Source organism: Asterias rubens, chromosome 11, assembly GCF_902459465.1.
Source record: "Asterias rubens chromosome 11, eAstRub1.3, whole genome shotgun sequence".
Lineage (NCBI taxonomy): Eukaryota > Metazoa > Echinodermata > Asteroidea > Forcipulatida > Asteriidae > Asterias > Asterias rubens.
The window spans coordinates 6,699,395-6,715,583 of NC_047072.1; the positions used below are offsets into that span (position 1 = coordinate 6,699,395).

Sequence of the window (16,189 nt, forward strand, 5' to 3'; positions counted from 1 at the left end):
CATTTCCTCCGTAAATTTTATTGGACACTATTTCCCAAGACTAAATTGGTAACCGTCATTTGTCTTTTGTCAACAGCTTGTAAACTTATATCCACCAATGGCGGAGTTGCCGCAATATTTGGGCCCTCAACGGTGGAAGGCAGTCTTGCCGTTGAGGGCGTGTGTGACAGAAAGGGGGTGCCACACCTGACCACAACGTGGGAACATAAAAACAGGGGCGAGCACGTGGCCGTCAACCTCTATCCCCACAACCGGTACCAGAGCGATCTCCTGGCAGACCTCATTGACGCTTATAACTGGCGGAAGATGACTATAATGTACCAGGATGAAGAAGGTAAGCAGACCAATATACGACTCTACGCTGAGTCAGAATTGACCCAGATTGAGGAACTCATGGGAAATGAACCATTTATGGTTGTTTTAGGCTGAGCCGGAAACCTTAAAAAATAATCTGACTCTGCGTCAGTTTGACCCATTTCTGATATATGTTGACACATATTGGTTAAGAAAAGGGATAGGCCCAAGCCCCGGGTTCCAAAACGAATAGATACAAACCACCATCCAGTCAGTGTTAGAGATCTGTGCCATGGAAATCTGACGCAATTGTCAAATATTGGGAACTCACAATATAGTGCGCCACCCTGTGTCTGTCCTGGAGGCGGGAGAGCCGTTTAATTTGATCCTTTGCATCAACTGCAACAACATGCGTTTTTGATGTTAATCTATGGATTTGACAATTTCTACGCGTTTTGTTTTAAAATTATTATAATCAACGTTTTGAGTCTTAAAAAGTTTTTGGTTGCTTTTATCTACATTCTTTTCCCAGTCAACTCGGGGAAGGAGTTTATGAACAACATGGATTTTAGTTACTTTAAAGTTACATTTTTTCACAGGACTTGGGAAAGTACTGAGTATACAGTGCTAACACACATCGGTGTATGGGTAAAAACTAAAATTAATATTCTTTATCCCCGATGCAAATTTAACATCTCTTATAAAGTTATTGTTATTGTTTTTTATGATGAGGTTTCCTTATAGGCGGTGCGAAAGATTAAAGGAATGTTATTGGCCAAATGACCAGGGTATACTTCGTAAAGCGCATTGAGACGGTTTTTGTGAAATGTGCCAATTAAAAGAACTTGATGTTAATGTTATGACTAAGCTAAACCATATTTTTTATATTTGTACAGCACTCCTAAGAATTCAGCATATTCTGGAGGCTTCGAGGGGTGAGCTCACCATCCGGAAAATACATCATGAAAACATTAACATTGTACTCAAAGAAGTCAAGAGGTCTGGTACCTACAGAGTCGTTATTGACTGCGGTTATGATTTGCTTCGAGAAATACTAGAAAGGGTATGTATACAAACCAAGGATGCTGTCAGAGTTTTGTTCCTGCCCCCTCACTAACAAATCACTGACACCCCTTCTCGGATGGTGGCATGTTCCATTTTAGGGTATCGCGGCATATGAACTGATCAGTGTGTATGATGTGAGAAACATATCACTTTGAAGTGTTGTGGTCAAGTGAAATAAACATATCTGCAATAATCAGTCTTAGATTGTGTATATTTCTATTAGAGAATAATTATTCTTCCTGCATGGCCATTGTTCTTTCCGGATTCTTGGCGATATCTAAAAAAAAACGTGACCACCTTTTGAGATTAAATTTTCACATTTTATAACACATATACATTTATATTGGATTAATTTAGTCTAAGATTGTATGTTTTTATCAGGAATAGTACTCCTGCATGGACATTTAAAATTATGGCTCTAGATTTATGGCAAGATCTTAAAACGCTACCACCTTTTCAAATTAACGTGTCACATTTAGTTGTTTTTAAAGTACACATCTACATTTATGTTGGATTAATTCAATCAACTGTTCAAAACAAAGGTTAGCTTTGCCTTCAAAATACCGAGCGCATTTTCCCTATTATGCAGATTTAATGTTCCCCTCACATACACTTAACACAGTAATCCGATGCCGGAATGGTAAAGTCTTCAGGGGCGTGTAATGGATTCAGCAACCCAGAGATTTAAACATTATTAAAGTCGTTAATCCTAGCTTAGGAGTCCCAATGACTTTCCAAGAAGTGCACTCTTGTCCCTGAGGGTATAATCCAGGCTGGCTGGCGGGAAGATGTGCCCTCCTTGACTCGGGCGTCGGAGAGTGAGTACATGGCGGAGATAGGCAATAACAACCACCGTCCTATGACAAACCAAGCCGTTTTGTGGGCTGTTATTACAGTTTTCTTATAGACTTGTTTTGAAGACCTCCTCTTAAAGACACTGGACACTACTGGGAATTACTCAAAATAGTTGTTAGCATACAAAACTGACTTGGTATTGAGTAATGGGAGAGCTGTTGATAGTATAACACATTATGAGAAACGGCTCCCTCTGAAGTGACGTAGTTTTTGAGAAAGAGGTAATTTCTGTGATCGTTTTTTACACGCTGGGTTTTTGCTTGGAAACTTATGTGACGCTTCGTCGCATCAGAGGAATCTATCATGACAAAAAATGTGTCCACTATTTCTTTATTTGAACATGTTTTATTTTTATTCTTAGTTACTTGAGTTACAGATGCTACGGAGTCACTACCATTACATATTCACATCAATGGTAAGTCTAGTGTTCTGACCCCTAGTGAACATTGACAGTCTGTATTAAGCCTGGTTCATACTTCCTGCCAATGCGAAGCGAATTTTGACGTCACAGGGCTGCCCTCGCTGCGTTTTGAAGAGCACAGAAGTTGAGCACATCTCTTCTTAAGTAGGATTTAAAACTTTGCATGTTTGAAATACGATATGGAAAGGTTTACCGTGTATATAGTGGCTAAGTCTATTGAGTTGGGATGGTTCTGAAAAGAACCGTTGGTTTCAAGTCGACGTTTCGATCAGTATGCTCTGATCGTCTTCTGCTTTCTCCAGAAGACGATCAGAGCATACTGATCGAAACGTCGAGTTGAAACCAACTGTTTTTTCAGAACCACCCCAACTCATTAGAGATAATCATTACATGATGTTAACGCAAACCTTTCCATAACATCTCTTCTTGTCAAATTTATTTGTTGCGAATTTGAGACGTCATAATTCGTATATCGCATTCGCAAGAAGTATGAACCTGGCGTTACAATGACGTTTCACGCTTGATGACGTAGCACTCCCACCAGTGCCGTAGTCGTAGCCGCAATATTCGGCGATGTTCTATCTTCTAAACCAGACAGCAATACTGTTCTGTACTACATTGACAATGTCGAAGTGATTTTCAATGGAAAATGTTATTGTTCTAAATCGTTTTAAACAAAAAGGGAGTTCTTAAACAAAACTTTATAATATTTTTCAGGATGGCTAATCTAAACAACAGGGAAAAATTTTTCCTGGATATATAGTCTTTCATTCACAGGCTATTTAAAGGCCTTTTCCCAACCTCAGCTGTGTTTGTTAAAATTATAATAGAGGATTGGACCTAATTTGATCTCCAAAACATTATACATGTTTGATTCCAAATAGTTTCCATACCTCTCTAAGTACAACTTATACTCAAGAATTTGTGTATGGTAATTTACTTCAACATTCTCCAACCATCTTTTTCGATCCACGTTTTGCTTTTCAAACTCTTGTGAATATTATTAGTCGAGATTAACCATTGATTCGATGTATATTATCCGCTTAGGACCTTTGCTTAATGGATGTAGCTCGTTACGGCCAGGATTCGGTCAACATGACGACAATACATCTCATGAATATGAAGAGCAAACGGGTTCAGACTCTAACGAAAGAGTGGAGACACTACCAGGCCCTCAACGGCTTCCCTTACAATGAGACACTATTTACGGTAAGGAACGGCATCATTTATGTTCTGCACTTTGTCTTTTTCATTGCGATTGTTTTGTTTTGTTTTGCTTGTAATTTGTTTAGATGTTTTTAAATTTGCATCAGGGATAAAGAATATTCATTTTGGTATAGGATTCGAACTGCCTCTAGCGAGCGGGCATACTCGGTGGTCTAGTTGGTATGACACTGCTCTAGAAAAAAAAAAACCTTTCCATATCCTATTTCCACCATGCAAAGTTTCGCATCCTACTGCTCTTGAAATGCAAAGGGCGTGGGTTCATATCCCACCTGAGGAATATGCCTATGATTGTTTTTCACAGAACCTCTGCGCATTGAACACCCAGCAGGGTGGATACGTGCGCATTACAAGTCTTTTTATTATTATTATTATTATTATTATTATTATTAAAGTACTGAGTATGCAGTGCTTACACTCATAAAACCAAAATGAATATTGTATTTTGTTTTGCTTGTAAATCTATACAAAAAATATAGGCTTCAGTTTTAGAATTCTTCCATGCAGTTCTTATTAAACAGCAGCCATCAATTCTGAGTGGGTCTAGTAAATATACCAATTTAATCAGTGTTTGTAAAAAGCACTCCATTATGGAGCGTCCTGACTACCAGAGAACAAGTGTTTTATTAAAACCTACATACTTGACTCTTTGCCCAGACGGAGGCAGCACTTATGTTTGATGCCGTCAACGTGGCGAAGCGAGCGCTGCACAGCGTCGGGCAGACCAAGCCCGTCTCGACCGCTGAGTTGTCTTGCAACTCCGGTCAGCAGCCGTGGGACCTGGGTCTGAGCTACTTCAACGCATTGAAATCGGTAAGTGAAAAAGTTTGCGAAAATGGGAGAAAGTGGGGTTTAATTTTACAACTCGTATGGCCACTCAGAAGAACCCCCTTGTGGACCCAGGTTGCACAAAATGATATTTTAAATACTGCACACGATTGTTGGGATGCCGTTCTGACGCCTGTGATCTCGAGTTACACAGGAGGATTACATGCTGAAACGCTTCATCCTACCCGGTTCACCATTAAAGGTCAGTTCCATTAAGCTAGAACCTGACAATGTTTTTTTGCCCCTTTTTCGAAATGGTTTTACGCGGTAGAAGTTTGGGGTGTGACCACTACGCCGTGATCAACTTTCTTGGAACAACAGCAGACTTACTGAAAATGTCACAACTTTGAAATTAGCCTTTAAAATTTGTGACCGCCTTTTCTAAAAAATCCTGGACCTGCCCGTGCAGGAAATAAAGAATATGTAACCCGCAAAAACGGGCAAATATAATGTGAATTGGAGCGGGATTCTGCGTCCAGTTGACATATTGCGAGGGTTTGTTGACACATTTTCTGGGTCATACTGACTCAGAAAATGTTAAGACCTCATGACCTAAATTTTGTTTGAAAACAATACAATACTCCCCCCAAACTGCCTATTTATATGAATAAAATAAGGTTATTATATGCAGCTATTTTTAAGAACTTTTATTAAACTAGAGCAAGAAAGTGGTACAATATTGATCATTGTCTTACTCTAAGCGTCCTTGCTCGAAGCCTTTGGCAAGAATTGTGAATAGTTCGGGAGAATGTCCATTACTCCTTTCCTAAAATAAATACTTCTACATCAATATAATAATCAATATCGTGTATGCTATTTGTAGTAAACAGACTTGCAAAGTTTCTGCTTAATTTTGTCTTAGCCCTGTGGCAAGAATGTTGATAATTTCGTAGAATGTCCATTTCATCTTGTATTTCCTTCAACATAGGCTTGCAATCAATATTTCGTATGTAATATACTGTAGTAGACAAACGTGCAAAGTTTCTGCTCAGATAAAGAGTTGAAAGGGGAGGGATAAAATCCATCGTCGGTAGTTTTTATATTAATTGGGTCAATGTGCCCTTAAAGTTATCTCGAGTAACTTTTTTTCATCCAGGTTTAAGATTATTCCCCTTGCGATAACTAGAGCAAGCTAGTCGACACGTTGAGACCCATTAGGAACTCACTCCGCGGCAGTGAAGTTTATAACGATCCACTATAAGCTAAAGTAGTATATTTTCTACCTTACAGTTCTTTTCAGAACCGAGAAGTCTCCCGTATTCCGAAGATCTACTTTGCCGTAGTAGAGTATAAAACAACAGTTCCCTAAAAAACAAATAAAACTACACCGAAAGTAGAAACACACATGGTGTTGCCGCAAACCAAATGTATATAAGATTATTGTTGATAGTTTAAAATTGGTGTATTTCGGATTGAACATATGGGAACAATAATATAATATTAAGATCAGGCTTCCATTTTGCTCTTTCGTCCAATCCCTCAATGCCGGAATGAAATCTAGGAAGTCGATCAAAACCTCGATAATAATCACAACGGTTTAGTACTCGAGGATGAACGAAAGATAAAAAGCTAAGTACTTTGGTACAATTTCGCCAAGATAAATAGGTCAACAGCAATTAAGGGTATAGCAGTTCAACACATGGTCTTGTCTTTTGATGGCTCTAGCCGTCCATGTCGACAAATAAACCAACACGGTATCCCGGGACTAAGACACATTATGTAGGGCATGCAAGAAAGCTCTAATAAAGTTAATTGCTTTATGAAGTACGTTTTGATCGATCGGGCGGAGGTTTGTTGTTGGTGAGAATAATTATTTCACTTTGTGTCTTATAAAGAAGCTTTGTGAAATCGGAGAGAAATGTCCATCCCCATTAGGCCCTGTGGACATTCTTTTGTTCTGTGGCCTGAAAAAAAAAAACTCATATTAATAGCACTGGACACTATTGGTATTTTACTGAAAATATTTGTTAGCATTAAAAGTTACTTGGTAACAAGCAATGGAGAACTGTTGATAGTATAAAACATTGTAAGAAACGACTCCCTCTGAAGTAACGTAGTTTTCGAGAAAGAAGTAATTTTCCACTAACATATTTGAATTTGATTTCGAGACCTCAGAATTTACATTTGTCAACATTAATTTGCTAATTTAAACACAGGTTGACATGCCTGAAGGGCTGACTGGTGAGATCCGATTCGACATACACGGTGAACGAGACAACCCTAGCTACTTCATCTCTGAGTTGGGTCCCTTAGGAATGGAACAGGTAATAATAACACACTAGGAGAGGGTGACAGTGAACTCCGGTAGGGGAGAGGGGTGGGGTCCACGAGGTGATCCATTCTGGGAAGAAAACATCTAGTTTTTTAGTGGTTTTTTTTTTGTAAATGTATCAATGTTTCAATGGTTTTACTGAGTGCGAGCAATACCCTTTGTTGGGGATCTACTACAGAGTAATTTAAGGGAGTTGAATTGAATACTCGTGCACCTTTATTGACTGTTTGCGTACATTTTAAAATAAACTGTTCGAAAACAATGTTTTAGTTCCGCCATCCTCTGTCACGTTAAGCACAGATGTACGATTAACTATTAATTAATGAACAAAACAATCAAAAGCTACGAAACAAGCAGTTTCAAGTTTGACTTTACAATCAGTTGCAGCTGAACCGAATGGACCGATTAACCAGTTCTATGAAATTGGGTCACGATGGTGTGGGCTTTTTCGTCTCACATCTCAAACTGAGATTCCTTCATCATCTTTTTTACACCGATATCGTCAGGCATACACATCACAGCACAAGGCGCTTTAGATCTGACCATTGTTTCATTACTGTATAGAGAATATAATACTATCATTAAAGGCAGTGGACACTATTGGTATTTAATTATTTAATAATTATCAGCGTAAAACCTTTTTTGGGTAACGAGTAATGGGGAGCTGGTGATAGTATAAAACGTTGTGAGAAACGGCTCCCTCTGAAGTAATGTAGTTTTCGAGTTGTTGAGATACACCAAGTGAGAAAACTGGTCTTTGACAATTACCAATAGTGTTCACTGTCTCTAATATTACTGAATAGTATTATTATTGTTTCGTCTGCTCTGACCTGTAATAAACAAATACCTTTCTACTAATTATCATTATAATAATTATTTTTTTATGAAATTATTGTTGCCAGATTGGAACTTGGGACTCCATTCAAGGCTTTGAGTTCAGACGGAAGGTGGATGATCGAACAAACGAAACCGGCACCAACAGAACTTACAAAGTCACAACCATCTTGGTGAGAACACTTTTAATCTTTCCTCTGAATTAAAGGCAGTGGACACTATTGGTAATACTCAAAATAATTATTAGCATAAAACCTCACTTGGTAACGAGTAATGGGGGGAGGTTGATAGTATAAAACATTGTGAGAAACGGCTCCCTCTGAAATGAAGTAGTTATCGAGAAAGAAGTAATTTTCCCCGAATTTGATTTCGAGACCTCAAGTTTAGAATTTGAGGTCTCGAAATCAAGCATCTGAAATCACACAACTTCGTGTGACAAGGGTGTTTTTTCTTTCACTATTATCTCGCAACTTCGATGACCAATTGAGCTAAACGTTTCACAGGTTGGTTATTTAATGTATATGTTGAGATACACCAAGTGAAGACTGGTCTTTGACAATTACCGATAGTGTCCACTGTCTTTAATACACACATCGATATATACTGGTGCCATGTTTGTCTCTGCTTATAATAAAGAAAGTGACTGCACATACAATGCCACTTTGTGTAGAGCTCACAGAACCATTTCACCCATAGCCTGGAAGTTGTGGGAAGTTGTGGTACTTTAAATGTGGCAATCTGTGGTACCAGTGTATGTATACAAAGCCAATACTCAAAACCTTACCGGATGGACCTTTGTGGCCATCTGTGTGGTACCTGAGTGTCATGCAGCTGTCCCCAAAGGTATGGTACTATGTGGCAGTCAGTAGTACCAGTGGCAATGCTGTCCCTAGATGGTATGGTACTTTCTGGCAGGCTGTGGGACCAGTGTCAACTGTTCCTACTCTATAGAAGGTGGCATGTGGTACCAGTGTCGGCTGTACAAGCAGTAGAAACTACACCCAACGCACCCAATGCAAGCCTGGATGGTACTTTGTGGCAGTCTGTGGTACCTTTGCCAGCTGTACTAGCAGGCAGACACTGCACCCAATGCTAGCCTGGAAGGTATTGTACTTTGTCGCAGTACCTGGAACTTTGTTAGCTGGCCCTATATGATACTGTGTGGCCATCCGAGGAATCTTTTTCATAGAGACACATGTACCAAATTTTAGTCTGGAAGGTATAATAATAACATCGAACCATTCTTGTATAAGCGCATATCATGACAATCAAAGAGAAGCTTCTGTGTGCTTTGAGATGAAAACAAAACACTAATAAAAATTAGTAGAGATGTCAAGTAATTACAAAAGCAAATATTAGTTGATACAGAAAGAATTACTGAAGGTTTGGTATTAATTAGGTGGCACTCTGTGGTACCTGTTTGTATGAGAAACCTACCTCATCTTCCTTCCACCATTTCTCTTCTCAGGAAAGCCCCTACGTCATGATGCGGGAGACTGCGGAAGGGGTTGAACTTCATGGCAATGAACAGTTCGAGGGTTATTGCATCGATCTCCTCGAGCTAATCGCTAAGGACATTGGCTTCAAGTACGAGATTCAGTTGGTCGAGGATGGCAACTACGGAGCGGAGGTAGACGGTACATGGAACGGTATGATCGGCGAGCTCATCAGCGGGGTAAGTGTGGTACCGTGGTACCCTTTACTGTTTTTTGGGAAGTTCTTCATCTTGTGTTCATGCTGCTCAAATGCTATCCCTCCAGCAGTTACCACACTGAAGGGCAGTGTCATTAGCCTTAGGCTGGTCATCTGTTGTAGTTGGTGATGGAAGTAGGGGGTAGAGTAAGGAGATGATTCATGGACTGCTGCTCTTCGCATTTACAGGTTTTGGCCCAAAATTTGGGACCTGCAGTGTATCCACACTGTTCTAGGGCCCACTTCGAAACCATGGCTTTGGCTTTGGGTTCAGCTTGAGGCTCTGGTCTCTCGTCTGAAACCCTGGACGCTTATCCGCAATGCATGTGCATTGTCAAAACAACTGCGGGGCCAAGCTAGCCTGAGCCGAATTCATAGCCCAATCCAGTCGTTTTGAAATGGGCTTAGGTTCGCTTTGCTCCTTCAGACTCTTTTGGGAAATTGATAATGAGTAACTGTCACAGCAATCAGAAAGCAAGGAACTACAATGCATGCAAATAGTCATTTGATGCTCAATATGACATGGTGTACCCCCTCCTTATATTGTGTTTTCATTGTGTACTGGGAATCTCAGGACCTTGTCAGATAATTTTAGGGGGGTACCTTTGTGCAAGAGAAAACGAGTGTGGAAATATTGTGGGTTAACCCGCTGTTAAGTATCGAGCATGGTATGCAAACACTAAGATATTTAGCTTTGAAAGGTCTTAAACATCAGATGACACAAATTAGAAAATAGAATTATGTTGCAAACTGCTTTATACCAACCAAAAGGACCTGTGGTATAAATGCAAAAAATACTTAATGGCCTGACTTTTAGACCCGAGCAGAGTCTTTCTCGAAGGCTAAACAGTTAGTTACCTGTTCATGTTAGTTGTGTTGTGTTGTCTTTTGGCCTTCTATAAAGACGCTGGCTATTAACTATTTTGTGCATGTCACAAGTTAATCATGACTTATGAGTTACTTCTCTCTTGAATATCTGAGTACAGAAGGCAGACTTGGTTGTAGCACCTCTTACCATCAGCTACGTCCGGGAGCAGGTAGTAGACTTCTCCAAGCCCTACATGCATCTGGGCATCACCATCCTGTACCGGGTTCCGATGCCTCAGAACCCGGGTGTGTTCTCCTTCCTCAACCCGCTCTCCTTCGATATCTGGATGTATGTGGTCATCGCGTTCCTGGTGGTTGCCTTGACCATGTTCCTCCTGGCCCGGTTCAGCCCTTACGAATGGTACAACGAACACCCCTGTAACCCTGACTATGACAAGGTACATAACCTTCTAAAAATAGTATTGACTCTTATAAAACGTAACTTCCAAGAAGGGTCATCGCCCTTCAAACATTATTACCCCTGGTCACTGGGCCGTATATTTCATTCCATAAACCATCTCATCTTTTTTAAGGGAGTGTAGAGCCTGTGCTGCACAAGTATGTAGCACGCCAAAGCCTAATTAACCACAAGAACCATATCTGGCCTCACAGGTGCCCATTTACCCCCAGGGTGATGAGAAGAATTTCCGTTAAGTGTCTTGCTTGAAGATACAAAGCTATAAACTTATTGCAATTTTGGCTGGTAAACTCTTGATGTTAATCAACACTTTCTGTGCTTTTATAAAATTAGGGCCTGAGTATGTGGTTGTTGTATGAGCTGATGTGGTCACAAGTTTTGTTTTTTAGCAGTCATTTGTTTATCTTTTGGATGACCTGCATTTTAATTCATAATGTCATGAAGGTGGAGAATCAGTTTAACCTCCTTAGCTGTATCTGGTTTGCGTTTGGAGGCCTAATGCAGCAGGGATCGGAGGTCAATCCGAAGGCCTTCTCTACCCGGGTACTCAGTGGCTTCTGGTGGTTCTTCTCTCTCATCCTAGTGTCCTCCTACACCGCCAACCTGGCCGCTTTCCTCACAGTCGAGAGGATGGTCTCGGAGATCGAGAGTGCCGACGACTTGGCAAAACAGACCAAGATTGAGTACGGAACGAGAAATAGTGGCTCGTCCCACACATTTTTTAAGGTAAGGGAAGCATTACAATCGTGTGGTGTTTGTGAAAGATCAGGGGTCGATTTCACAAAGAACAATTAGGACTAGTCCTTGGAGATATTCAAAACTTAAGGTTAGCGTTAAGTAAAGACGAGATACTTGTGACATCCAGCACTGGCAGTGGTCCCCTGACATTATTGACAGGACAAGACATGCCCTGAATTAATGCTTGGGCTGGGGACCAGTCTAGGTTAATGTATGCTTTGTAGGCTAGGTGACAAACCTGGAATGGTAGGTTTTGGAACACTTGGTGGCGGCAGACTTGCCTAGTAAATATCCATTGTTTACAAGTTCAGAGCATGCGCTTATTTCCAAGAACAATACCTACCATGTTTGCTGCCACCTATTGTCCCCAAAGTCTCATAAAGCAAGCAAGAAAATCAAGGCTTTATTTCGAGAACTAGCACTTGGCCTGGAAAATAAATACCAAGAACACAAATCACAGTTGCTGCTATGTATTGCTGACTGTTTTTCTTGCTTTATACTACAGCGTTCAAATATTGAAACCTACAAGGCGATGTGGGAGTTCATGAGCTCACGCCCCAGCGTGTTCATGAACACGTATGACGAGGGAATTACCCGCGTACTGCATAAGAAGAATTATGCCTTCTTGATGGAGTCCACCGTGGCTGAATATGTGGTGGCAAGATACTGTAAAAACCTGACAACCATTGGGGGATTGTTAAACTCAAGAGGTTATGGTATCGGCACACCGTTAGGTAAGAACACAATAAATGCACATAATTTTAATTTCTAATTAATAGTGAACTATCAGAAGCTACAAGGAGTAACCTGTGCCCAATTTAATAGAGCTGCTTAAGCATAAAAAGTTACTAAGCAGAACAAAAGTATGCTTACCAGACTAAGGTTGTCAGCTAAACATTTGACATGTACACAAATTTTAATGGTAACCTGCTTAGTTTTAAAAGCAAAACATATCAAACATTCTTTTCTGCTCAAGCAGCACCAATAACAATATTGTTTCGACCACATGGTTGATGGCGCCATTTTCGTTCCAAATGCATATCAACCCAATGGGCAGATTAGTCTAGCACCCTATTATATTCACCCATGCGGTTTTGTGTACAAAAATGGCTTCCAAATGGGAGACTTTTGGGATGCTTGGTGGCAGCAGACTTACCAGGTAAAATCAATTGTTCTCGGTCATGTCCGCACGCTCAGAACTACATAAACAATGGAAACTTACCCGGTAAGTCTGCTGCCACCTAGTGTCCTGTATCTCCCATTACAAATTGTCACATTTTTCTCTAATACGGTGTCCCAGGGATTTCTGTCCGCCGGAGATTCTGTTCCCCATATGAGAAACTAAAAGGGCTGGAGGAGGAGGATTCAAAAGACTGCGCTATCAGAAGAAGTTTGAATCTCCTGCCTCAACGGCTCTGGCTGCTTTAACTGTTGCTTTTTCTACTAACTCAGAATAACATTCTTGTTATAGGTTCGAAGCTGAGAGACAAGATTACCTCCTCGGTGCTTCGGTTACAAGAGAACGAGAAGTTGATTAATTTAAAGAACGAATGGTGGAAGACGGGCCAGTGCGTTATGGACAGCGTCAATAATTCAGACGCCAACGAGCTTGGACTGGAAAATATAGGCGGCATATTTCTGGTTCTTATAGCAGGCGTTATACTGGGGATACTCGTTGCTATAGCAGAATTCATATGGAAGTCGAGGCAGAATGCTGAAATAGACCGGGTATGATTCTTTTGTAAACGTTGACAAGTAATAATAATAATAACTCTCATATAGCGCATTTCACAATAACCGTATCAATGCGCTTTACAGTGCCCTGGTCATAGGGCCAATAACATCCATTTTAATGTTGCACAGTATACAACCTGGGCAACAGTTTATATCGCTCCAAAGGTTTTTTCATTCACAATATCAACCTCTACCCTCGCAGGTACCCATTTATACACCTGGGTAGATGTATAGGGTAGATGTATAGGGTCTATGTGCTTTGTGAGGAGGGACCTTCGTTTTGGAAGGAACTCTAACATTCTTCGTGGGGCGCTATAGAAATGCTTGTGTATTCATATTATTATTATATTACTTTGAATTTGGATTGTAATAACAACACAACATCTAATGAAGTTTACCCATAACAATGAGGTTCAGGTAGATTAAGATCAGACTAGGACGTAAGAACTCATTTCATTCATAAATGAGGATAGGGTTTGCACTTAACATTTTCAGTGACTAGCCACAAGGTCCAGTCAGCTCTTCTTTTCAATAGTCCGCCAGATTTTTCAAGTGAAATAGTGCTTTTAAACACTGGACTAGACAGCCAGAACTCGTGAATTCCGACTGGTCCTCATGTGTTTAAAATAAACTGTAAAGGGAGAACGCTAAATAACAAAATATTTGAACAGAAACAAAACTTTAGTTTAGATGCCTAGCACTCCACATTAGCAAGGACTGGGTGTGAAAACTCAGTATTTCTAGTTGACTTTCATTGAGGACTGAGGAAATCTCTACACAAAGATGCTTGCTGTGTGACCCAGAAACACGCGGTTAATCCCAACTCTCATACTATTCCACATTAAAGGTTCTGGGTTCTTTTATGTGCACTACCAATCATATAGTACACGGGACCTGCGGTTTAATGTCCCATCCGAATGACAAAGCTCTTATGGAAAAAATATCTTGCTCAAGAGTACTAGTGATTGTCTCGACCGCGACTCGAACCCAAACTCTGCTGATCAGAAACACCTGGGCCCAATTTCATAGAGCTGCTTAACGGTTAGCAGTTTTTTTTTCTTAACGTAGCAAAAATAGTTGCTTAAACCATGGAATGTACACATATGTCACGAGGTTAAGCACGTAAACAAACAGCGCACCCAAGATTTTAGATCGTATATGCTTAAGCAAAAAAAGAAGAAGGCGAAAAAAAAAATCATCGCCTTCTCTGTCTTACCATGGAGGAATAATTTGGTCGGTCTTACCATGGTCTTACATGTATTTTTGTTATGGTTCAAAGCGCCCCTTGAAAAGTTTACACACTAACTTGAAAGTAAACAAGAAGATAATAAATTGTACGAACATTTCTGAAGCATTTTAGACACTCGTTTTCTTCACTACAAAAACGTACAATACACACCGCTGCGCCGGCACAATAACAGCGTTTGCAATGATGTTGCACTATGCGCTGTGTGAATGGGGTGCTTGAGCAAAATAGAGGCTGTAAGGACCCTTTTTGTTTGCTTACCGCTTTATGCAAACAACCTTGCTTAAGCAAGGCTATGAAATGAAAAATGTGCTAGGTGCGCCCAATAAGCAAAAAAATCGACAGTTGCAGGCAGCTCTATGAAATTTTGTTCTATGCCTAAACAGAGTGCTTAAGCAGAAATGGGGATCTAAGGACCATTTTTTGCTTGTTTGCCTGCCGCTAAAGGCTATGAAATAAAACATTTGCTATATGCGCCCGATAAGCACAAAATCGACCGTTAAGCAGCTCTATGAAATTTGGCCCTGAGCTCGAGTTCGGTGCTCTTAACGTAACACTCCACAATGTAATTCAGTCGAAGTCAATTTAAAATAACATTTATTTGCTTCCTGGATAGCACATAACATAATGCAGAAGACAATTCGGGAGGCACGATTCTAGTAAACCAAAGGCTTGTAAAGGAGTGCCTTTAGAAATAAAGAAGAAGAAAAAAACACAGAAATACTCAATAAATTAATGAAATAATAAGCTTGGATAATTAATTGTTACGAGACAAAGATACTCATTAAAGGACAAATGATCTAACAAGAAATATGAGTTTTTGACTTTAAAAACCTTTGAAACGGCAGGGAAGGAGGCAACTATGGAGAATACACCAAAGGGATAAAACCAGTTTGGAAATAACATGTTCTATGAAAGAGATCTGAATCTTGTTTTCCTTTTTTTCTTCTTTTTTGCTTTCTAGAAATCTTTATGTGCTGAGATGATGTCCGAGTTCCGGTTCGCCTGCCGCTGCAACGGAAAACCCCGAAATCAACGATCGGTGGATCATAAGTACATGCCAGCTCCCTACCCAAGCGGGCTCAACGGACAAACGTTCCCCATGAACATGGCAGAGACGGTCGCATAAGAACCAAACAAGGGGAGCAAACCAGTGTAAAGAACTTGTACATTGTTATATAAAAGCAGAACATACATAATAGACTGCTGTAGACATCCGGGGCTTCCAGAAAACAACTAAACTGGCAGGGCATTCATTTTTTGAGTATTCGTTCTGGCGCTGACTGTTGTGTGCACGAACTGGGGATGGCGCCCTTCAGTCGGTTTATCAAGAGACGTTTGGTCAGCGAGCGAGAATGTGAGTTTTTTTCCTTTGACACGAGAGACTGTGGATGAGGTGAGCAGGAGCAGTTCGTACAAAAATGAGTAGTCTATTGAGAGGTATCTACACTGGGGAGAAAGTGGAGTTGAAGCACCTTAGTGGAATGGAGTGCAGCTGAGCAGCACTCCAACGTACATAGAATATGCAATTTACTATCGTGTGCATCCAGGGAATGTGTGTGTGACTAAGAATGGGTTGGTTCCCCCCACTATAGGACTGAGTTTCACCTTTGAGAGGGCAAGGCCATTTTCATTTCGGAAAGGGCCACTTTCATGGGGGATATCTTAAAATCTAAAGGAAACCTTTGAAGGAGTTGACCA

At 40.4% G+C, this 16,189-nt stretch overlaps 1 protein-coding gene across 1 annotated transcript; it reads left to right on the forward strand.

The window, feature by feature from the left end:
• Positions 1 to 217: 217 nt before the first annotated feature.
• LOC117296346 (glutamate receptor ionotropic, kainate 2-like) lies at positions 218 to 13,242 on the forward strand. Its single transcript, XM_033779220.1, has 12 exons — positions 218 to 334; positions 1,191 to 1,357; positions 2,576 to 2,629; positions 3,683 to 3,844; positions 4,517 to 4,672; positions 6,844 to 6,951; positions 7,862 to 7,966; positions 9,262 to 9,468; positions 10,472 to 10,750; positions 11,215 to 11,496; positions 12,014 to 12,242; positions 12,980 to 13,242. Exons 1-12 carry the CDS (start codon positions 307 to 309, stop codon positions 13,240 to 13,242), a joined length of 2,040 nt encoding a protein of 679 aa, XP_033635111.1. The 5' UTR covers positions 218 to 306.
• Positions 13,243 to 16,189: the final 2,947 nt, after the last annotated feature.